The 25,104-nt window shown below is 39.7% G+C and overlaps 1 protein-coding gene across 1 annotated transcript in view; it reads left to right on the top strand.

The window, feature by feature from the left end:
• The window catches only part of ibtk (inhibitor of Bruton agammaglobulinemia tyrosine kinase), a 109,209-nt gene extending 85,538 nt beyond the window's left edge, over positions 1 to 23,671 (top strand). Inside the window, exons 22-28 of the mRNA XM_052025105.1 lie at positions 4,070 to 4,221; positions 6,413 to 6,567; positions 8,928 to 9,020; positions 11,338 to 11,499; positions 11,866 to 12,027; positions 16,741 to 16,873; positions 22,002 to 23,671. Of these exons, the coding sequence (XP_051881065.1) occupies positions 4,070 to 4,221; positions 6,413 to 6,567; positions 8,928 to 9,020; positions 11,338 to 11,499; positions 11,866 to 12,027; positions 16,741 to 16,873; positions 22,002 to 22,127 (983 nt within the window). The 3' untranslated portion in view covers positions 22,128 to 23,671. The remainder of the gene's footprint in view (positions 1 to 4,069; positions 4,222 to 6,412; positions 6,568 to 8,927; positions 9,021 to 11,337; positions 11,500 to 11,865; positions 12,028 to 16,740; positions 16,874 to 22,001) is intronic.
• The last annotated feature ends 1,433 nt before the right edge of the window (positions 23,672 to 25,104 follow it).

Raw genomic sequence — 25,104 nt, 5'->3', positions numbered from 1 at the left:
TAGACGGAATTCAGTATTGTGTACGGTTCTGGTTGCTACAATATAGGAAGGATGTGGTAGTAATAGAGGGCTCAGAAAAGATTCACCAGAATGTTGCTTGGGATGGAGAGCTGCAGTTATAAGGAGAGATTGGATAGTCTGGGTTTATTTTCACTGAAACATAGGAGGCTAAGAGGTGACCTCCTAGACGTTTATAAAATTGAAGAGGATAGATGGTCAGAATCTTTTTTTCCTGGGCACGGAGTCTAGAACTAGAGGGGACAGGTTTGAAGTGAAACGGAAGAAAGTTAAAGAAGATCTAAGGTGCAAGTTTTTCACTCGGAAGATGGTGAATATTTGGAACAAACTGCCACAGGAGGTGGTGGAGGCTGATGCTATTACAATCTCTAAAAGTGTTTGGACAGGTAATTAGATAGAGAAGGAGTAGAAGGATATGGGCCTAATGAGGGCAAATGGGATTAACATAGATAGTCAACACAGCATGGGCGAGGTGGGCCAAAAGGGTCTGTTTCTGTGCTGTACATTTCTATGAAAATCTGAAGTAGTGTTTTGAATGGGGTAGCAAAGGGTTGGGGTAAAGGACTGATAGTACTGTTGGTCCGAGTATTGTCCTTTCAAGCTAATGGAAGTGTAGTGGAAGACCTGTCTGAGATCAAGAGTTAAATATAGTTATTGATAGTTGCAAAACTTCTGGGAGCCAAACCCCCTCTTGGACCAAAGATCACTTCACACAAAGTCTATCTTGATTTTTTTTATTCCATAGTAAGTCCAGAATACTTTTGAACAAAACTAAAAATCAGCTAGAACGAGCAAGCGCATTAGTAATTTAGAAGGAACTTGGGGAAACAGACTACTCTTTGGGAGGGGCACGGATAACTGAGCAAAAGAGAGTGGTAACAATTTTAGTTGATTCATACCTCTGAAGAAAGCATAGAATGTAGGTCAGGCCACAATGCAGAATGAGCATGGGCATCTTAGATCGAAAGATCTTTCGGAAAATAATGTGCAAAGCTAAAGTGACTATTGAAGGTGCTGTGGACTGCAGCCAGTTAGGAGGATGCCATATGTTTGCAGAACTGTTAACTAAATCCATTTTAATCATTAAAACTGCAGCCAAGTACTTCACATTAATTGCAGGGTTCCTAATGGATGGACAGACTTTGCTTAAAATAATAATTCCACGGACTTCCAAGATCTTTAAGGCTACTTTGACGGGAATAAACATTTTATTCATTTTTAAAAAATATATTGCAAAAGACCTGATTACCTGAAATTTTCTGTACATTAAAAACATTACAACTTTACAAATTTTTTTTAGCAATATTACTACTAAGTTCCTGCTGCTTACCAATTTGGTATCAGTATTTTCTATTAATAAAGAATTGGGTTGCTTAACTGCTCTCAGATGTTATGGATTTGTGCAATTACTGAGTAATTTCATCCAATCATTTGATTTCCTGATGCTTCTCATATCCACTACCCCCACCCCCCAATCAATCTTTTATGAAAACGAGAAATGTTACTTCCTGAAATTGTACTATGGGCAATGATGCCATAAATGCAAGGTTTGTTCATTTGGTGTGTTTAGTCTTTTGGCAGAAACATCTGTTGGGACAAGATTTCATGAGGTTGTGCAATGTTTCGGGTTTTCGGCCTCGGTGCCATATAATGCAGCTTGCGGATCCTGCATGCTGGACGGTTAGAAATAGGTTGCACAAGTACTCAATTTATGTAAGTTTGTAATGTAGTAATCCTTAGTGGCCTATCGAAGTGACTATTCAGTGAAAGTGGTTACTTTCTACTGTTGCATACATTATCTGACATTGTGATTGTTACTGACATGATGCTTAAACTGAGTATTCTGTCTTTGCTGCATTTCACTTGATGCCTTTAACTTTTAAAAGTCTACGAGTCTCAGGATACCTTTAGGATTCTGTAAATACTTAGCCCCATGTGAGGGAAAAGAACTATAGGACATGTGGCATGGGCCTCTAATGGTGGTTCCACACTACAGCACTCGCTAAGGTGTTGAGTCCTGGTTTAAGGTTGAAAGAATAAGAAACTGATTAAGATAATTGGATGGAATCTCAGAAGGCAGCAGTGAGGTAGTCTGTTTTAGGAGGGAAATAGGAAGACATTGTTGGAGCTGTCAAGTTTGCACAAGTGACATGCAGTTTACAGATGAATGAGTAGCTAAAAACACCTGTGAAGTAAAACCTGTAGAAAAAACTAAAGTAGTTCACAAAAGAACTAGCAAAAGCTTGTGCTTCTGAAGATTAGTGAACGCAGGCAGCAAGGTTTGAAAAATATCAGGAAATCTCAACAGAAGAAAGAAACATTGAGATTTTCAAGCCAGGGTTGTGAAAGTATGTAGACATTCTGCATGAAGGTATCGGAAGACTGGAGGGTGACTTATGTTGTCCTTCATTTACGAAGGGCTGAAAGGACAAGCCAAGGAGCTACAGGCCGGTGAGCCTAACTGGAGCGAACCTCAGTGGTGGGCAAGTTACTGGAGGGGATTCTGACAGGGTCTATCTGTACTTGGAAAGGCAAGGACTGATTAGGGATGGGCAGCATGGCGTTTTGCATGGAAATTGTCTCACAAATTTGAGATTGTTTGAAGAGGTGACCAAGTGGATTGAGGATTGGCCATAGAGATTGTCTATGTGGACCTTAGTAAGCACTTTGACAAGATCGTACTTAGTAGGCTGGTCCAGATGGTGAGATCACATGGGATCCATGCGCTAGCCAATTGGATACAAAATTGGCTTGATAGGAGTCAGAGGGAGGTAGTAAAAGGTTGTTTTTCGGATTTGAGGCTTTGACCAGTGGTGTGCTGCAAGGGTTGATCCTGGGTCCATTCTTGTTCCCCATCTATATTAATGATTTGGATGAGAATGTAGTTGGCATCGTTAGTAACTTTTTGAATGATACCGAAATTGGTGCTATAGCAGATAGTGAAGGTTATTTAAAGTTGCATCAGGATCTAGATCAACTGGGAAAGTGGGCCAAGGAATGTCAGACAGAATTTAACTCTGACAAGAGCAAAGTGTTGCATTTTGATAATCTAAACCAGCGTAGGACTTGCACAGTAAATGGCAGGGCCTTGGACTGTGTTGTACAATGAGAACTAGTGGGTACAAGTACATGGTTCCTGGAAAGTGGCAACACACAGGGCAGTGAAGAAGGCATTTGACACACTTGCCTTCATTGGTCAGGGCATTGAGTACAAGGGCTGGGATGTCATGTTACAACTGTACAAGTTGTTGGTGAGACTGCACTTGCAGTATTATATGCAGTTCTGGTGGCCTAGCAATAGGAAGGATGTTGTTAAATTGGAAAGGGTGCAGAAAAGATTCCCAAGGATGCTACCAGGAATGGAGGGCTTGAATTATAAGGAGAGGCTGGATAGTTTGGGGCTTTTTTCCATGGAGCATAGGAGGATGAGGGGTAACCTTACTGAGGTTTATAAAATCACAAGGAGCATAGATAAAGTGAATGGTTACTGTCTTTTTCCTGGGATATAGGAGTTTAAAACCAGTTAATCTGAGTAACAGAGAAAGTGAATGAGGGCAAAGATGGAACAAAGGGACTGTTAGTAATGGGGGTGAAATGATAGACAGCCGTTGAAAGGACAGTTAAGCTCCTTTGTTTAATGTGTTGTTAATGTTGTGATGTTATGTAGTCTAGCCCACGGGGATGTGTTGATCAGGCCGGATTACACAATTGAAAGGAAAAAGTGGGAAGAAGAATGGCGAGCATAAGTGGCTGTTCTGATGCAAACAAAGAGCAAGTTATCAATTTGATCCACTAGTTTTGTTATGGTTGCTTTGGAGGAAAATAAGGTTTTTATTTAGCTGGTCTTATGTAGACTTTTAGTTCTTAAATGGCAGGTAAAAGCCATCTTTCAATAATTCTGTAATTAACGTGGTTACAGTTACTTACTAAAAGTGTGCCACCATTTTATGGGCTGTGAAAACACCTAAGATATGACATACACATTGAGAATATTTTACTGTACAAAAGTTGTTATTACTATTGCTGTAAGATCCGCCTTTTATTTCTGCAGATTTTTTAAGACCTGCTAAAACCAATTCAGTGGAATCCCTGCAAGAACTGTTGATGTCTGATTCTGAAGGCAGCTATGCTGGCGGAGTAGCCAGCCCCAGAGAATTAGCTTCACCTGACTTTGCAGCTGGATTCTGCCAGGAGAAGTCAGAGGTCTGCCTTTAAATACAGTTTGTTGTTGATTTGTGATGGTTACAGTGAAACAAAACCCGAGGAAAGCCTAGTGACACTTCACAGTTTTGGAGGGCTTTGGCAATTCTTTGTTAGTTCCCTAATTTCTTATTACACCCTATCCTTTGTGGTTTGTCATGGCTCCTCATTACTTTGGTGCCTGGTTCTCATCACTGTTTTGAAAGGCTTTATAAAGCAGTTATTGAATAAAGGGGAAGTGAAGTGCATTTGGAGAGGCCAACCTAGCATGAATCGTGATTTTAAAAAAATCACTAATGTGAAATCCTGTACCTGTCATTTACACAAATTAATTAAAATGGCTATGGGGCATGAAGTATGTACATAATAGAATTGTATTGAATAAATTTGCTTTCTCTCTAGCATAGAATAGCTTCCTTCACATGTGGATTACTCCACTTTTAACTATAAAACCAAGATGATAGCAGACACAAACCAAACACAATTTTTGGAATATATCCAAATTAAAATTTCCAAGTATAGTTTTAGTGGGTGAGGAGTGGGATTTGTGTTGAGCCCTTTTGTGGCTGGTGATCATCCCCCATGCTATGCCCTGTAACCACAATGGTCTTATGCAGTTGTGCAACTCCCAAGGCCTCCATGCAGTTGTTATATAAATCAGAGTACTACAAGTAGTGACTCGACCTTGGGTACTTCAGACTGAGGCCCCACCCTTAGAGTGCTCTGATGGCTTTCTGACAACTTGTGCCTTTTCACTATTTCTCATATGATCAGAAACATTTAGAATCATGCAGCATAGAAACAGGCCCTTCAGCCCACTAAGTCTATACTGGCCATCAAACACCTATTTACACTAATCCTATACTGATCCCACTTTATTCCCTCCATGTTCCCATCAACTCTCCCCAGCTCCTATCACTCACCTGCGCACTACGAGCAATTCAGTAGCCAATCAATATATCAACCTGCACACCTTTGGGACATAAGACGACACTGGAGCACCTGTCAAAAATCTACAAGGTCACAGGGAGAACATGCAAACTCTGCACAGATAACACTGGAGGGCAGGATTGATCTCAAACTGCTGGAGCTATGAAGCTGCAGTTCCAGTCTCTGGTAGACGTATGAGGATTCCAAAGATTCACTACCCTTTGAATGAAGAAATTTAGAAACAGTTGAAAATAAATAGAAGATATTTTTCTGCTAGTTAAAAACTTAATACTGAATTTACTTCAAATCACTTAACTAATATAAACTAATTAATATTAATTAAAATCAACAAAACACTTTCACTTTTTTAAAAATGAAGATTGGCAGTAACATTCAAATAAGTAGGGCCATGCTAAATGTCCCCGCTATAGCTGGCATAAAGGTGAGGACTCTGCAGTGTATCAGGCCCCAGTGCTTGGGCTGCAGTGGAATGCCATTGAACTTGATGGTGATTCCGGGGACAGAGATGGAGATTGGATGTATCCCATCTCACCTTGAACACGTTCCATACATCACTGTTGCAGTGTGCAGCTGTGAAACTCTGGAATATACCGATGTATGTACTGGTACTAATCTGTGGTTTGCAATGGACCAGCTGCCTACTCATTAGGAAGATCTGGCCCATTCAAGTCTACAAAGAATAGCTGTCTAGTATCTGGAGCTGACCTATACAATAATTAAATTTTAGTAACCTTTAGTTGCCATCCTAGTTTGACTTGGTTGCATTCAGTACCATTTTTGACCTATAAAAGAATTTGGAAGAGGCTGTTAGCAGTTCCATGAACATGATATCCAGAGGAGTAAATGGGGTAGAGTTACTGTCAAGGTTAAGGTAGATGCATTGTATTTATTGAGCGGTAGTGAATGTACTCTAAATGAGAGTAATCCAGTTTTATCTTTCCTACTTTGCTGATAATACCAATATTTTAAAGGGGCAGCAGAACAATTAATTCACAATCTTGTCAATCAGGATACCCAAATCTTTCAGTAATGCCAGTTGCAAAAAATATAATAATTTTAGATGATGAATTGCTGAGGTTCTGCTCTTTCACTTTGCCATTCACTTTGCCACTGTCCAAACCTGTCAATTGGATTTACTGCATTGTAATCTATTACTGTCTGTCCTTTGTCACATAATTGCCTTAATCCTTTATAACCAGCAGTCAATGATCAGTATTTTCATAGATGATTTTTCACGTTTTAGGTTGAAGAAAGAATCCGTATTTCAGAAAGAAAAAGTCCAACTGAAGAGGCAAAAATGAGTGAGAAAATATTGCCTTCTAAGAAGGAGTCGAACCCAAAATTCTCTCTTGGATCCAGCTGTAATAGTGCTACAGGGTGGACGACCGGTTCTCTGAGGTGAAGTACACAATTTCTAATTCAGAAAATCTAAAACCTTTATATTAATATTATGCTTAGTATGAATGTACTGTTTTTAAAAGAACATCTGGTGAATTACTTGCAGCTTTCTAGAATTCCCACTCTTTTTGGTGTCCTCAAATGCAAGAAAATGTGTTTAAAACACCTTTCTTGAACAAATCCCCCATATCTTTTCACAAACCTCTGCACCTTTTCACCACTTCAGATATATATAAAAGAAAATGTCCAGTGAATGGATTTTATGATATGTTTTGCCTGCATATCATGTCATTTCTACATTTGGTCCCTTTGTAGTGATTTAGTATAGTCTACAGCAAAAATTTGCAATTTTGCAATATCTTTAACATTGCAAGAACTTTGCAGGAGCATTGGATAGTGAAGAAGGTTATCAAGATTACAACATATACTAGATGAACTCGGGAAGTGCACCAAGGAATGGCAGATGGAATTTGGACAAGTGCAAGGTGCTGCATTTTTGTTAAGCCAGGGTAAGACTTGCACAGTAAATAGTAGGGCCCTGGAGAGAGTTGTAAAACACAGAAGTCTAGGGGTACAGGTACATAGTTCCCTGAATGTAGCGACTCAGGTAGACAAGGTGGTGAAGAGGGTGTTTGGCATGCTTGTCTTCATCGATCAGGGAATTCAGTACAGGAGTTGGGACGTCAGGTTGCAATTGTACACATTGTTGGTAAGACCACCTTTGGAGTATTATGCACAGTTCTGGTTGCTCAGCTATTGGATGTTTTTAAGCTGGAAAGGCTCCAGAAAAGATTCACAAGGATGTTACTGGGATTGAAGGGCTTGAATTATAAGGAGAGGCTGGCACTTTTTCCCCTGAAGCATAGGAGGTTGAGGAGTGACTTTCTAGAGGTATATAATATAATGAGTGGCGTAGCTGAGTTGGATGGCCATAGTCTTTTTTCCTCGGGTGGGGAGTTTAGGACATGGATTTAAGGTGAGAGGGGAAAGATTTAAAAGGGACCTGAGGGGAAATTTTTTCAGACAGTGATGGGTACATGGAATGAGCTACTTTAGAGGAAGCTGTAGAGGTGGGTACAATTACAATGTTTAAAAGGCATCTGGACAGTTATGTGGATAAAAAAGATTTAGAAGAATATGGACCAAACACAAGAAAATGGGACTAGCTTGGATAGACATCTTGGTCGGCATGGATGACTTGGGCTGAAGAGCCTATTTCTGTGCTGACGTTGTGAAAGAAAATCTGAAACCAAGTCAGTGAGTTTATAAGGGCAGATGGCCAAGAGCTTGGTCTGAAAGGTAAGCTTTAAGGACCTTCAAAAAGGAGAAAAAGAAGTAAGGAAGTAGGGAGATTTGTGGAGGGAATTCCAAAGCTTTAGGATTTTGACAGCTAATAGCACAACCGCTGAAGATGGAGTAATTAAATTTGAGGATGAACAATGGCTAGAGTTGCAGGAATAACTCTTGGAGTACTGCAGGGCTAAATTCTGTCCAAATTGTTTCTAGTTCATTGATATTGTAGAGGGAATAGCTGAAGAAAATGATCTAGTAATTATTATATTTTCTCTGTTTAAAAACATTTCCCAAAGTACTGCAGAGGGATGATCATGATAGAAATGGTTACCGAGTCAACTAAGCAAATATTAAAAAGGATGTCCAAAAAGTTAGACAAAGGGGTAAATTATAAGGAGGATGTTAAAGGGGCAGAAAGTGAGCTTGCTTGAAATGCAGAACGTTAATAAATGATGATTGTATTAAATGAACTTGTAATTTCAGTATTCACCTTAAGGCTGAAAAAATTACGGTTCAATTATTTGATTTAACAATACAATGGATTCACAGTTGTATCTGCAAGACATCCAGAGAAGTTAGAGGAATGGCCTACTATGCTATAAATAGAAATCTGGTTTGAAATTCAGTTTGAGAGGTTACGCAGAATTATATTGGCCATTCATTATGTCTCACCTAATGTTGAGTCTAACTGATGTTGGGGGAGCAAGTTGTGCAAAAAGTGGCCGCTGTGATTGTACCAGCTCGCAAATCCATCTTACCTTCCTTGCTCTTCCTGCTGCACCTTTCTACTGTGCCCTCTTTGCCCTTCCTTGAGTTTCTTGCTTTTTCCTTCAGCTCTTTTGAGTGATTCCTTGCCATCATTGTGATCCTGCTTTTGATCTTTCTTTCCTATCATCCTGACCCATCTCCTACTTGCAGAAAGGCATTTCCAGTATTTCTTAGCTTCAATACATGAGACTATTTTATAGTTCTAATGTTTAATTTTATTAATCCTTCTGTTATTAGAGCAGTTTAAATGTGACTCACTAAATTCTCCTTGACATCCTAAAATTAATTTTTTTTATTAGTCCTGCAAGCCCTCCCACTGTAGGCCTACGAGCAATAATGGAAATGGAAGAAAATATGCAAAAATGTGTCAATGCGCCAAAGACCAATGCAAGGTGAGAATAAAGCTTTTAAGGTCTTCAAACGACATAATCTGAACAAAGATCTTCACTATTATTCTCCATTCTGCTTTTTTACACATTGTAGAACATTATTCTAATTTGCTTTCTTTTTGTTGAAGATCCTTCTTCAGACAAATCTTTAAAATTTTCATTCTGAGACTGGGATTTTGCTCCTTGTTAGCATCAATAAGCCATAGCCCTCAGTAATAATTTCTTATCATCCCATACTTTTTTTATAAGCATGTTTTCTCACCATTTATTAAGTGAATCTTTTCCACACAGTGGATATGTATATTTTATGTACATTTGAGCATTATTTTCGTCACAACCCTTTTTGAGTCTGCATTGGGCAAAGATGTCGAATTAGACTTGGCTTATTTAAGTTCCATGGAAAGGAACTAGTATTATCATGAATGTTCTAAGGCTTGATATGCAAGTGATAATGGATTAGGTATAGTACAGTCCTGATGATGAAGATAAAAATTTTATTGTTATGCTTCAGCATGGTTTCCTTAAGGGGAGATCTTGCTTGACAAATCTCTTGGAATTTTTTTTGAGGAAGTGACAGGCAGGATAGACAAAGGATGTTGTTTACTTGGTGAATGTTGTTTACTTGGATTTTCCGAAGGTCTATGACGAGGTGCTGCACGTGAAGCTGCTAAACAAGATAGGAGCCTGTGGTATTACAGGAAAGGTACTAGCAATGGATAAAAGATTGGCTGACTGGCAGAAGGCAAAGAGTGAGAATAAAGGGGGCCTTTTCTGGTTGGCTTCCAGTGACTAGTGGTGTTCCCTAGGGGTCAGTGTTGGGTCTGCTACTTTTCATGTTATGTTAATGATCTGGATGACGGAATTGATGGCTTTGTGGCTAGGTTTGCCGATGATACAAAGATAGGTGGAGGGGCAGGCAATGTCGAGGAAGGGAGTCTGCAGAAGGACTTGGACAGGTCGGGAGAATGGGCAAGGAAGTGGCAGATGGAATACAGTGAAGGGGAGTGTATGATCATGCACTTTGGTAGAAGGAATAAAGGTGTAGACTATTTTCCAAACAGAGCGAATTCAGAAATTGGAGGTGCAAAGGGACTTGGGAGTCCTAGTGCAGGATTCCCTGACGGTAGCCTCCAGGTGTTCCGGTTTCTTCCCACATTCCAAAAACATACAGGTTAGGAGTTGTGGGCATGCTAAGTTGGTGCTGGAAGAGTGGCGACACTTATGGGCTGCCCCCCCAGCACATTCTCAGTAATGCAAAAAGACACATTTCAGTGTTTCGATGTGCATGTGATTAATAAATATCTAATAAATATATGGGTTGAGTTGGTAGTAAGGAAGGCAAATGCAATGTTAGCATTCATTTTGAGAGGACTAGAATATAAAAGCAAGGATGTAATGCTGAGGCTTTATAAGGCGTTGGTCAGACCACATTTGGAGTATTGAGCAGTTTTGGGGCCCATATCTGAGGAAGGATGTGCTGGTGTTGGAGAGGGTCCAGAGGAGGTGTATGAGAATGATCCCAGGAATGAAAGGGTTAACGTATGAGGAGCGTTTGATGGCTCTGGGCCTGTACTCGCTGGAATTTAGAAGGATGACGGGGCATCTCATTGAAACCTACCGAATATTGAAAGGCCTGGATAGAGTGGATGAGGAGAGGATGTTTCGAGTAGTGGGAAGGTCTAGGACCAGAGAGCACAGCCTCAGAAGGATGTCCCTTTAGAACAGAAATGAGGAGGAATTTCTTTAGCCAGAGGGTAGTGAATCTGTGGAATTCATTGCCACAGACGGCTGTGGAGGCCAAGTCATTGGGTATATTTAAAGCAGAGGTTGATAGGTTCTTGATTAGTGAGGGCGTCAAGGGTTATGGGGAGAAAGCAGGAGAATGGGGTTAAGAAGGAAAAATAAATCAGCCATGGTCGAATGGCAGAGCAGACTCAATGGGCTGAATGATCTAATTCTGCTCCTATGTCTTATGGTCTTCAGGAAATAATTTCCTAGGAATCAAGTAGACAAGTTGTAATGATATGTTAAGAATTCTGAGGATTTTAACTAGCATTTCTACTAGTCTATGTAAAAGGTGGGGAAAAAATGGGATTGATGTAAGATTAGTGTAGGTGAGTGGTTAATGGGCAGCATGGATTCAGTGGGCCAAATTATCTATTTTCTTGCTGTATCTCTCCATGACTCTATTACTCTTCCAATTTAGAAAGAGAGCCATAACATTTCTAGGACTGAAATACAAAGCAATTCTTTCTCCAAAATTGTCTGCCAGAACGATGTAACACTGCAAGAAAGGTTTAACAATGCAATATTTTCACAGTGGGAATAAATCATTGTGCCATGGAGGAAAGCTCTCTCAGAAACAAAGGAAGATGATTGCAATGGCTGCTAAAGAGCCAAGCACAAGCAACAGACTGGACAGCCCTCCCTTGAAATCAAATCTGATTGCACAATTAACCCCATTAAAGACGGGAAGTGCTTGGTAAGATCAAGTATGGCAAATTAAATTGAATGGATTTTAAATAATATTTAAGGTACAAGATCTGTTTTGTGTTGTATTAAGTACTGATATTTGGTGTTTTCTTTGTGATTTTTTTTTCATTTGTCAGCTTCATGTTGCATGCAACTAGGATTCGTTAATTTTCTTTTTCTGTTTTGAATTTCTTATTGAAAGTTAACAAAGGTAAAAGGCCTAGATTACCCCTTATGAAAAACAAATTTGAAAACTGGAGTGAAAATAAACAATGCTCTCAGCTCTGATGTAACTCAGAAACAATACTCATTTATTTAGTTCTGTTTAGTTACTTCAAAATATAATTGTTAACTGTTACAAAATACTTCCATTTAGGGCTACTCCATTCAGTGGGCTCTCCTCCCCAAAATCATTCCGTGACCTATTGGTAGAAGAAAAGTCATCAGAGAGAACGGGTGATTCCCTGCCTTCCAGCTCATGGGAACATAGTTCTAAACAACAAGAGCAGCATAACAACAAATATGAGCAACCAATCAGGTAAATAATTCAAGAAAAGTATTTCACTTTGAAATCAGTTTACTAAATTGATATTTTAATGCTGCAGATGTTGGAAAGCTGAGATAAAAATAGATGCTTCCTGACTTGCTGGGTGTTACCTGCATTTTCTGCTTCTATTTAAATCAGCACATAACGGACTAACAGTATCCAGTTTGTCACGAACCAGCAACAAAAGAAACACACTGAGCATGATTCAGTGTTAAAAACTATTTTATTAATTACTACTTATGATAATACGTAAAATAAAAGTAAAAATGTTAGTATGTTAGAATTCAAAAATGTTAAACCTCGAACGTTAACCCCAAAACTAAACGTGTGTGTGTGTGTGTGTGTGTGTGTGACAAAGTCCCAAACTCCAAGTTCCGGAATGGTTCTTAAAGTTCAGTTCCGCAAGCCATAAGGTGAAACATGAGCAAGGGCTTCTTCAACAACCACTGTTGTCAGAAGATAAGACGTAGATGTAGAGAACATAGGGAGAGTAAATACGAAATCCAAATGTTCCACGATGGAACCCCAAACGACACTCCAGTGTTTACTCGGTAGTGACTTCCCCACCCCGAAAAGCATGCGAATCATGGTCGTCCACACACAAATACCTGTTTCCTTCTACAGGTCAGCAACAAAGTGAACTCCACCGGATTACTTCCAACTTCCATACATGGATTTCAGTGGCAAACACAGTTATTGTTTCTCATCCATCGATAGAGAAAACAAGCAGGCTGGTGTCTCTCTCCCTTCTCTCTCTCTCTCTCTCTCTCTCCTTTCTTCTTCTGACTTCTTCAACAACGTCATTACGTCCTTTATCTTCTATTGATGTAAGCACGCCCCACACACACATACACACACACTCTCTATCTTAAAGGGACTTTCACTGAGTCCGTAACAAGTTCAAATGTTCAGATTTTCTAATCCAAACTTTCCTCCACTCTAGAACAAGAAAAGCTTCAGCTCTAACTATATTACTGATCTTTTAGGCACAACTGCTACTATAAATTGGATCATCCATAGCACAACATGACCAATTGATGCTAAATTTATTTGTCAATTTTAATACTTCAATCTTTATATCACTATTCTCTATAGGATTTGCACATTTTGTGAGTGCTGTTGTTCCCTGTGCAAATGGTGCAACATCTTATCAAAAAAAACCTGATTTATTTAGCTGTACAGTCAAGTGCATGTGAAGTTTTCAAGGGGAGAACTAATTTAAATCATATTTCAGTTAAACATTCATGTTCATTTGTTAATATTCATAGAATTATTCAGTCAACTCATTCTTTACTGAAGTACTTTATATTAGGAACTATGTCTTGTCTTTTTACAAAGTAGCTTGAGCTCTGAAATAAGTAGATCTTGTGCAAATTCCTTTGTTCTTGGTTATCAGTATGGATCTTGTATGTTTTCAGACAGAAGAAATAGGAGCAGGATTAGGTCATTTGGCTCTTTGAGCCTGCTCTGCCATACATCAAGGTTTTGATTGATCTTTTACTGCAACACCATTTTCCTGCCCTGTTCCCATAGCCCTTGATTCCTTTACTATTCCAGAATCTATTGATCTCTGTTGTGAATGAACTCAGCGACTGAGCCTCCAGGGTGGAGAATTCCAAAGCTTCACTGTCCTCTGTATGAAGAAATTTTTCCTCATCTCCTACCCTTTATTCTGAGCCTGTTGAACTTTGTAAACCAAAAAAATTGTTGGTTCCAATGAGATTTCCTTTCATTCTTCTAAACTCTAGAGATTACAGGATAAGTGTACTCAATCTCTCCTCGTATGGCGAAACTCAGAACTAGTCTAGTGAATCCTTGTTGCAGTCCTTCTATGGCAAGTATACTCTTTGCTTTATGTAAGGAAACCAAAGCTCTACACAATAGTCCAACTGTAGTAAGGCATCCTTACTCCTATAATTAAATCCTATCATAATAAAGGCCAACACGCCCTCAGATGTCACACTTGAATATTGGCCTTTATTGAGTTGTGTACAATGGCATTTGGGTCTTTTTGAACATCAACATAACTTGATCTCTAATGCTTTTTTAAAAATTCTCTTTTTAAGGTTTGTGCACTGAAGTGGATAACCACCCTTTTTCACATTTTCCATGTTCTTGCCCACTCACTTACCTTGCTAACATTCACTTGAAGTCTATTTGCACCCTCTTCCCTACTCTTAAGTTCCTCCTGGTTTCATATCATCAGCAAACTCAGTCACCTCAATCAAATTGGTGATATAGATTATGAATAGCTGGGGACCAAGCACTGATGCCTGCAGTACTCTATTAAACTTGAAATTAGTCAGTTGAAGTGCAGGTAATGTAGTGTTTGATAAATGCTTGTGCTTAGGTTCCTGTAATTGGTCAAAATTTTGCATTTCATTCACTTGTTAGCTGGTTAGAAGTATGAACACTGGTTCATCTTCACTCTTTCCTACCATTTTTCTTCTGCAGTTGATTCCAAGGAGAGTACAAGAGAAACACTACTGTCAATTTTAAGTTTTTCTTTTCTCTTTCCAGACAAATGTGAAGCTAACAACATAGCTCCATAAGCACAAATCTGACAGCTAAGGTTTGCAATCCTGACTAATTTACAGTGCCAAAATATTGGTTCAGCTAAAAATTTCCAGGATTATTTAATGCTGTACAACAGACTAAAGCAAATACCAGCCTTTCAAATATCAGAGACACAAGAGATTCTGCAGATGCTGGAATCTGGAGCAACACGCACACAGTGCTGGAAGAACTCAGCAGGTCAGGCAGCGTCTATGGAGAGAAATAAACAGTCGACATTTTGGGTCGAGACCCTTCATAAGGACTGGAAAGGAAGAGGGCAGAAGCCAGAATAAGAAGGTGGGGGGAGGGGGAGGAGCACAGGCTGGCAGGTGATGGGTGAGTCCAGGTGAGAGGGGGGTAGGTAGGTGGGTACGGAAAGGGGGAGATGTAAGAAGCTGAGAAGTGAGGTAGAAAGAGGCAAAAGGCTGAAGGAGGAATCCGGTAGGAGAGGTCAGTGGACCATGGACTAAAGGGAAGGAGGTGGGGAATAGATGGGCAGGTCATGAGTGTGGGGGAAACTCCCTTCCCCTTGCCCCACCTTCATGACCTGCCTATCTATTCCCCACCTCCTTCCTTCCCTTTTATTCCATGGTCCACCGCCCTCTCCTACTGGATTCCTCCTTCAGCCCTTTGCCTCTTCTACCTCACTTCTCAGCTTCTTGTATCTACTTTTTCCTTCCTCACCACCCCCCCCCCCCAACCTACTCCCTCTCACTTGGACTCACCTATCACCTGCCAGCCTGTGTTTCTCCCCCTCCCCGATCTTATTCAGGCTTCTGCCCTCTTCCTTTCCAGTCCTGATGACTGTTTATTTCTCTCCATAGATGCTCCCTGACCTGCTGGGTTCCTCCAGCACTTCTTGTTTGTGTTCCTTCAAATATCATCACACTTACTTGTTTTTGTAGTATAAGAAATAGAAGCTGAAGTTATCCGCTCGGCCCATTTACCCTGCTCTGCCATTTAATAAGACGGGCTGGTTTTTTTTTCACTTCAACACTGCTTTCTTTATTAACCCCATATTCCTGTGCTTTTGCTTGTGAAGTATTGTAGTGAGAAATTTTGAATAAAAGAGGAAAAACTTAGGCTGGTAGAGATCTTGAAATGTTGGGAAGGGAATTTTAAAAATATCGGTAACTCTTTTGGTTAACAGTTCTGAGGAAATTGGCAACAAAATTGCTTTGAGATTTTTCTCGTGAATACCCATTGGAAACATGATGAGTTATGTGGCCTCTTGTGTTGTAAACTTGGCTATGTTCTAGACCAACTCTAGACCATTACAGGCTGTGTTAGTGGAACTAGCATTATAGGCATATGGCCCTAATGCTAATTTCTGTAATCGTGTGTGGTGTCATTAGTTGGATGATATGTGTCCAAGGTATGAATTTTTTTTCTTGTTTCATGGTGTGAAAGTGAAACGGATATGAGACTTTGTGTCAGACCAAGAGAATGAGTATAATGAATTTTGTGGTGCTGAAAATGAATGAGTCTCTACCAAAGATAAAATCAAGCTTTACAAAGTTAATTTTAAATATAAGAGCAGTGCCTAAGTATGAATAAAAACATTTTTGACCCATATTGAAGACTGATTTATGGTGACTTCATTCTCCCCAATTTTTAGTGGATCACTTATGAAGGTCAATAATCATCTTTGTCTCAATTTATGTCATACGCATCGGTGAACTTCTGTAGGCATCCAGGATTGCAAACCCATTTTTTTTAGCTTGTACATAGCAATTGCTTATTTACATATCATCTACCTTATAAGGCCTTTATTGTAAACCACTTTGTTAAAGCAAATAAATCTTTGCCTTGCCTTTGTGAATTTTACTTTGTAATATGTATGTAATGTTATGATGAGCACTTTGTAAATTGGACCTATTATGTCACTTAAAAATTCAAAGCTACTAGTGCAAACACAGGAAGTAATTTACTCTTAAATTGTATTTGTATTTGCTTCAACAATATGAATTCAGCAAAATAATTCTTGCTAACAATTAAAAAAATGTAAGGTTCAGAATATTATGAGTAATCTTTTTCTAACTGCATGTAATTTATACTCAGCAATTCTTAACAATGATGAGAGCAACTGGGTCTTACTGTCTCTAAATCAGGAAGTCTATTAACTTGAAATTTCTTCATTTCTAACAGTCCTTGGTTAATGACGGTTGCTAAAAGTCAACCAACAATGACTCCGATTACATTCGCGGCTATTGTAGAAGAGGAACGTCAGCAAGAGGCTGCACTTGTGAGGAGCAGGGAGAAGCCACTGGCATTGATTCAGGTAATGTTACATGAAACAGGTAAACTGTTGTTGGAGTGTAAACAATTTCAAAAAGCTTTTATGGAAAACTCTATACGAAAAATTCAGATGAAAGAAAAGAAAGCTAGCAATTAAATATGCAAGTGCTCTAATATGGGGAGGGGTGTGGGGTGGTGGTTTCCAGCCCAATTCTTAGTGATTTGTTCATTTGGAATCGCAAGGGACTGCAAATGCTGGAATCTGGAGCAACAAACAATCTGCTGGAGGAATACGGTGGGCGTGCAGCATCTGTGAGAGGAAAGGAATTGTCGATGTCTCGGGTCGAAACTGCATCAGGACTTATTTTGTTCAGGACGTATTTATCAAAGTGTATATTTAGAGTCAAAGGTAGCCTAGTTCAATAAAAATCTGAAAACCTAACAGAATATTTGGAAATCCTGATGGCTTAGCATCTGGTTCACTAGCTGATGGTTCTCTGAAAAGTACCAGGGCCCCTGTACCCTGAATCCATTAAAACTTAATGGGTTCACTGGAAAAATAGTACTATGTAACATAATTTTAAAAATGAATTAAAGGTGTATTTGGGGTATTAACAGGGAATATTATAGTCATACAGCTCAGAAACAGGCCTTTGACCCACTGAGTTCACATTGACCAGCAAGCACCCATCTACACTAATTCAACACTGATTCCATTTTATTCTCCCCACATCCTCCTCTAGTACCCCAAATTCTATCACTACGCACTAGGGCCAGTTTAGAACTTTGGGATGTGGGAGGAAACCAGAGCAACTAGAGTAGACCTAAGTCACAGGGAGAACATACAAACTCTACATAATAATGTATATTGTTTTGGATACTGTTGGGATAACCTACCAGAGGAAAGCCACAGCGGTCAGGTCTCGGGCACTGAGTCTGGCTCTTTGGCTTAGAATGGAAGAGGGGTGGGGGGGGGGGGGGGGAAGAAGAGGTAAGCAGTAGTGATAGATGACTCATTGGTTAGGGGAGCAGACAGGAGGTTCTGTGAACAAGAATGAGACTCTGGGATGGTACGTTGCCTCCCAGGTGTCAGGGTCAGCAAAGTCTCTAATTGAGTCCATAGCATCCTTAAGGGGGAGGGTGAGCAGTCAGAGGTCATGGTACACATTGGTACCAATGACATATGCAGGAAAAGTGATGAGGTCCTGCAAAGTGAATTCAGGAAGTTAGGTGCTAAATTAATAGACAAGACCTCCAGGGTGGTGATCTCAGGATTGCTACCCGTGCCACGTGCTAGTGAGGCAAGAAATAGGAAGGTAGTGCAGTTTAGCATGTGGCTAAGCAGATGGTGCAGGAAGGAGGGCTTCAGATTTTTAGATCATTGGGTTGTCTTCCAGGGCAGGTGGAATCTGTACAAATGGGACGGTTTGCACCTGAGCTAGATGGGGAGCAATACCCTTGTGGGAAGGTTTGCTAGTGCTACTGGGGGGGGGAAGGGTTTAAGCTAGAGTTGCAGGGGGGTGGGAACCAGATTGGCAGGAGAGCAAATGGAGAGGCAAAGGGGAAAGTAGATGTTAAGACTACAAGCAAAGATGGAAACCGAAAGATTGAGCATAGTGGGACTAATGTTCTGAGTTGCGTCTATTTCAATGCAAGGAGTATTGTAGGTAAGGAAGTTGAACTTCGAGCGTGGATCCATATGTTGAATTATGATGTTGTAGCCATTAGTGAAACTTGCAGGAGGGGGCAGGACTGGCAATTCACTGTTCCATTGTTTTAGACATGATAGAAAGGGAGGTATTAAAGGGAGAAGGGGTGGCATTACTCATCACGGAAAATGTCACGGCAGTGCTCAGCGAGGACATACTGGAGAGCTTGACTACCAAGGCAATTTGGGTGGAACTGAGGAATAAGAAAGGAACTACCACATTAATGGGATTATATTATAGACCTCCCAATAGTCAGCAGGATTTAGAGAAGCAAATTTGTAGAGAGAGCAGATAGTTGCAGCAAATCTAAAGTTGTGATAATAGGTTATTTTAACTTTCCACATATTGGCTGGGACTCCCATACTGTAAAAAGACTGCATGGGATCAAGTTTGTCAAATGTGTTCAGGGAAGTTTCCTTAATCTATATGTAGAGGTCCCAACTAGAGAGAATGTGATACTGGATCTTCTCTTAGGGAATGAGACAGGGCAGGTGACAGAAGTGAGTGCAGGGGAACACTTTGGATCTAGTGATCATAATTACATTAATTTCAAGATTATTATGGAAAAGGATGGACTGGTTCTAGGGTTAAGATTCTAAAATAGAAGGAAGCCAATTTTGATGGCATCAGAAAGGATCTGGCAGGCGTGGATTGGGATGTTGTTTTCTGAGAAAAAGATGCTTGGTAAGTGGGAGGCCTTCGAGTGAAATATCGAGAGTACAGAATCTGTATGTTCCTGTTGGGATAAAAGGCAAGGCTAACAGCTTTAGGGAACCTTGGTTATCAAAGGATATTTAGGCCCTGATAAAGAAAAAGGAGGTGGTGCATATCAGGTATAGGCAGTTAGGATCAACTGAGGTGCTTGAGTATAAAAAATGCAAGAGAACACTTAAGAGAGAAATCAGGAGAGAAAAGAGGACATGAGGTTGCTCTGGCAGACAAGGTGAAAGAGAATTCAAAGGGTTTCTGTAGCTATATTAAGAGCAAAAGGGTAGCAAGGGACAAAATCGGTCCTCTTGAAGATGGTCGTCTATGCATGGAGCCGAAAGAGATGGGGGAGATTTTAAATGGATTTTTTGCATCTTTGATTACTCGGTACACAGACACAGGGTCTACAGAAATGAGGAAAAAGAGTAGTGAGATCATGGACCGTATCTGGATTATGAAAGAGGAGGTGCTTGCTGTCTTGAGGCAAATTAGGGTGGATAAATCTTCAGGGCCTGATGAGGTGTTCCCTCCAACCTTGTGGGAGACTTGTGCAGAAATTGCAGAGGCCTTGGCAGAGATTCTTAAAACGGATCCTTGGCCACGGGTGAGGTGCCAGAAGACTGGAGGATAGCTAATGTTGTTCTGTTGTTTAAGAAAGGCTCTAAGAATAAGCCAGGAAACTACAGACAGGTGAGCCTGACGTCAGTTATGTGTAAATTATTGGAAGGTATTCTGAGGGACAGGATATATAAGTATTTGGATAGATGGGACCTGATTAGGGACAGTCAACATGGCTTTGTGCGTGGTAGGTTATGTCTAACCGATCTAATAGAGTTTTTCAAGGAGGTTACCAGGAAGGTTAATGAAGGGAAGGCAGTGAACGTTGTCTGCATGGACTTTAGCAAGGCCTATGACAAAGTTTCGCATGGAAGGCTGGTCCGGAAGGTTAAGTCACTTGGCATTCAGGATGAAGTAGTCAATTGGATTCAATGTTGGCTAAGTGGGAGAAGCCAGAGAGTAGTAGTAGATGGTTCTCTCTCTGACTGAAAGCCTGTGACTAGTGGTGTGCCGCAGGGATCGGTACTGGGTCTGTTGTTGTTTATCATCTATATTAATGATTTCAATGATAATATGGTAAACTGGATCAGCAAATTTGTGGATGACACCAAGATTGGGGGTGTAGTGGACACTGAAAAAGGCTATCAAAGCTTGCAAAGTGATCTGGATCGGCTGGGAAAATGGGCTGAAAATGGCAGATGGAATTTAATGCAGACAAGTGTGAGGTGATGAACTTTGGGAGGACAAACCAGGGTAAGAATTGCACAGTGAATGGGAGGGCTCTGAGGTGTGTGGTAGAACAAAGGGACCTGGGAATACAGATCCATAATTCCTTGAAAGTGACATCACAGAGGTAGATAGGGTTGTAAAGAGAGCTTTTGGCACATTGACCTTCATAAATCAGGGTATTGAGTACAGGAGTTGGGATATTATGTTGAAGTTGTATAGGACGGTGAGGCCAAATTTAGAGTATTATGTGGAGTTCTGATCACATACCTACAGGAAAGATATCAATAAGCTTGAAAGAGTGCAGAGAAAATTTACAAGGATGTTGCCAGGACTTGAGGACCCGAGTTACAGGGATAGGTTGAATAGGTTAGCACTTTCTTCCCTGGAGTACAGGAGAATGAGGGGAGATCTTATAGAAGTGTACAAAATTGAGGGGTGTAGATAGGGTGAATGCATGCAGACTTTTTCCCCTCAAGTTGGGTGAGACTAGAACTAGAGGTCTTAGGCTTAGGGTGAAAGGTGAAATATTTAAGGGGAATCTGAGGGAGATCTACTTCACTCAGGGTGGTGCGAGTGTGTAACGAGCTGCCAGCAGGAATGGTGGATCCGGGTTCAATTGTAACATTTAAGAGAAGTTTCGATAGGTGCATGAATGAGAGAAGTATGGGTGCAGGTAGATTGGACTAGGTAGGAAACCAGGCTGCATGGACTAGATGGGCCAAAGGGCCTGTTTCTGTGCTGTAGTACTCTATGACTAGAGTGTTTAAAAGATATTTGGACAGGTACATTGGAAGGATTTAGAGGGGTATGGGTGAAACATGCAAATGGAACTAGCTTAGATGGACATCTTGGTCTGCTTGAATGAGTTGGGCTGAAGGACATGTTTTTGTGCTGTGTATAATTGGTCATGGAGTTGTACAATCACAATTAGCTTGCAGCTACACAGCATTGGTCACTGAGCACTTTCTTTTAATCTGCTTTACAATTTGCTCAAAGCTAGACAGTCGAAGGCATAGGGCACAACTTCAAACACTACTTTGCAGTTGGGGTTAAAAAAGACAAGTGAAACTGTCAACTGATCCAAAGCCCATCTCTCCAGTTCTCTGTATGTTGAGAGTGCAATGCTTTTGAAGGTTTCAGGAGGGAAAAAACTAAGCAATTGGTTCTGTGGCCAGTACTACAGATATTATATCCCAAAAGTCTGGAGCCTAGATTATTGATAGCTGTTCATCTCATTTGATTTAAACAAGTTTTTCAGATGGAAAATATCTAAACCTATTGGATTCATCTTCTCTCCTTGTAGTTTCTGTCTAAGGTTGTATATGATGTGTTTATTACCCATGATTAAATCATGTTCGTGTGGGGGACATGGTAGTCTGTTGCCAGTGGATTTTCAACTAACCAGGAAGTTATTTAAAAATTACTATTATATCTCAATTTTATAAGTGTTTTTTTTTCTATTTTCAGATTGAGGAATGTGCTATCCAGGAATTACTAATCCACTATCAAGCCTTTGACAACCCTGAGGAATTCATTGTAGTAGATAGATCACCACAAGGGCCCATGGCAACCCCAGTATGGAGTAAACAGTGATTCTTGCCTCCTTTTTTGTTTAGAACTTACAATATTATATAGTCATGAAATTAAATTGGTCAATGATTAATCTGTGAAAAAGCTACATTTACAAAAGAGCTAAGGTGTGCCTCCTTGTTACATGCTACAGGAGATCATTTGCTGTGTTTGATCTCAATTGCTATTAAGAAAATGTTTTTCATCCAGATTATATTTTTCATCTAGATTATAAAGATCTTTTCCACAAACATACATTACGAAGAAGTGCTGATCAAATATTGATGTTTGTCTTCTCTTCATTTCCCTCACACATTCTTTCACGCACACTTTTAGTTGCCACAGTGCAAAATTGGTGGCAGAGAATTCTGAACTGAATGGTGGGTAGATTACTGGGGACAGGGTACAGAATGTTGAGTCAGTAAGAAAGCACAGAAGTTCTGGAGGGACCAGTTATTTTACTGTGTCACTTTAAAGTGATGGTAGTAAGGGGAGCACTTGGGCTATTTCTTGGCTAGCTGCAGCTCCTGTATTAAAATTGCAATCCACCCAGTTGATTCAGCGGCATAGCACCAATAAGTTTCCTTAGTTGCTGACTCCTAATTTCACCTATGGTGTTAATAGTATTGTAGGGAGATTAGGTGCCTGATTACAGGGAAAATAAAAATTGTAGGAAAATGGATTCATTCACATTTCTTAATTATTAACTGAAAACAATGTTGTTGAAGCCTTAGAAGAGGTCAGTCAGTCTCTAATGCTCTCGGTCACTACTGCTTGATGATGATGGTTTACAACTTGTGCAAAATTGTTTAATGAATTGCTATGATTTTTTTAAAATGTCTTCAACTTTTGTGTTAGTTTCAAAAATAATGATGCAATTTATTGTACAAAAGCACAAAAAACTTTTTTTTGTCATGCAACAAAGCCAAGCAAAAATCAAATTCAGCATCACGTTATTCTTCCTTTCATAGTTGGTTTAACCCTAAATAAATTAAACTCTCATCACCTATTGCTGACACCAAGGTTGTCTTTACCATTTCAGGTCTGGATGCTTAGCCTGCCTGTGTTCAGACTTGAGATGGCAGCCTTTATGCCAGTAATGAATGTTACTTGTATTTGGCACTGTTTGCAAGCAGAGTATGCAAGTGCTTAAGAAACTCCCTCTTAATAACAACCATGATGCACATGGCTTTTAACGAAAACTTAACAGGATCTGATTGCAGTTGTGTAGATGGAGACATTACTGTTAAAAGTGTTGTATATTAAAAAGTTACTATTCCAGTGCAGTTCAACCATGTGTGCTGGTTTTCAGAAGTGCTGAAATTTCTAATGGAAGATATATTAATATTAAAAAAATGTGGATAAGAATGATGATGCTTTTTTCGCTGTTGCAAATTTGAACATTTAAGCTTGCACTATTTTGAAGGTCATAACCTATCAATACTTTACGCTTTCAATGAAAACAAGAATGAGTTTCAAATTGTTTAGTAGGTTTGAACACAATATAAACTGCAAGATTATAAGAAAAAATTAAATTGGTATGCTATCCAGCATTCCCATGACGTACATCATTTGAGACAATGCAGGTATTTGTACTTCTGTTTTTGAGAGATGTTATCCTAACTGTGTAATGGGTCTAGTTATTCATGCATGGTTTGTTTGTTTATTCATTTGTGTTTGCACAACTGAGGTTGGAACTGTTGGCTTTTCAGTACCATTGACAATTGTGATTTTGGGCTCTGGCAAGTAAAATGTTTGCTACTTCTAATTGTTCATTTGCAAATTAAACATAACCACTTATAAGGAGAGTCACTGCACAAAAGATGCCTTATGGCACTTGGAAGGGGTGGGGGCAAATAAATGTAATTCTTAAGATGCAGTGTTCATGATATTTCAGTGTACTTTAAAACAAAATCATGTAAATGGAGTTTAGCCACGATGGATGCCAAGCTGGAAGTAATAAAAGCAATAAATATGCACTTGAACAAATATAGTGCTTAATTAACAGATTTAATGCACATTTTTCCTGCTCATTCAGTTGCAATGCATCAATAAATATTCCAGCATCCACAAGAAAATTAAAAAGAGAATGCTGCACTTTTAAAGATTTGCACCGTATGAGCAAATTTTGTTTTCCTATCACTAACTGTACAGCTAGATGCATCCACACTATCAGTTTTCAAATAAGGTTGTTTTCATTTCTTGTGGAAGTACAAATTTTAAGAGCATTTGCTTTGAAATTTCAATTGATAGAAGTTCTTGCAACTTCAGAAATTGGTATATTTTGATCTTTTCAATTCTGTAGCATATTTGCAATTTATTTAAGTCTTAATCACAGAGTATTTATCACCACCTTTTCAGGTCTGTCCCAATATGGTTCAAATGTCAAGATGATTTTCTGTAGTGCCAAATATTGCATGGGTGATTTGAATCACTGAAATCTTTTCTTGTACTAGTAACAAAATGTCTGGATAATGCATCAAACAAACTGGAGAATTATCTGAATACTTGGGTGTATGCTATCCAACTGGTGAAAATCACATGCACTGATGCAACAAGGGCACACATATTTACAAAATACTGTTAAGGGAGAGGAAAAGATTCCAATTTTGTTTCCTCCATTGGGGGAGGAAGATTTTTCCTGATTTGGGTTGCTTTGACAACCGAGTAGCTTGCAGTAACCAACTGTGCATATATATGGCTTTTAATCTAGTGAAACATTTCAAGGTTCTTCACTGAAGTGTCATCAGACAACTATGATACCAAGACATTTGGAAATTTTATGATTGGAGACATTAAACCAACCTCTGACAAATGTTTAAGAAGTACCTTGAGGCAGGAGAGAGATTTGGGCACCCCCCCAATGTCTGCTTCCACCCATCTACCTCTGTCTCCCAACACCACCCCTTCTGCACCCGGCTCTTCTGCCCATCATCCCTCAACCCTCAGTCTGCCTATCACCTACTGACCCCTGTCTCACCCCTCCCTCTCTACTCTTTAT

Source organism: Pristis pectinata, chromosome 10, assembly GCF_009764475.1.
Source record: "Pristis pectinata isolate sPriPec2 chromosome 10, sPriPec2.1.pri, whole genome shotgun sequence".
NCBI classification, from domain to species: Eukaryota; Metazoa; Chordata; class Chondrichthyes; order Rhinopristiformes; family Pristidae; genus Pristis; species Pristis pectinata.
This window is presented reverse-complemented; position numbering and strand designations above follow the sequence as displayed.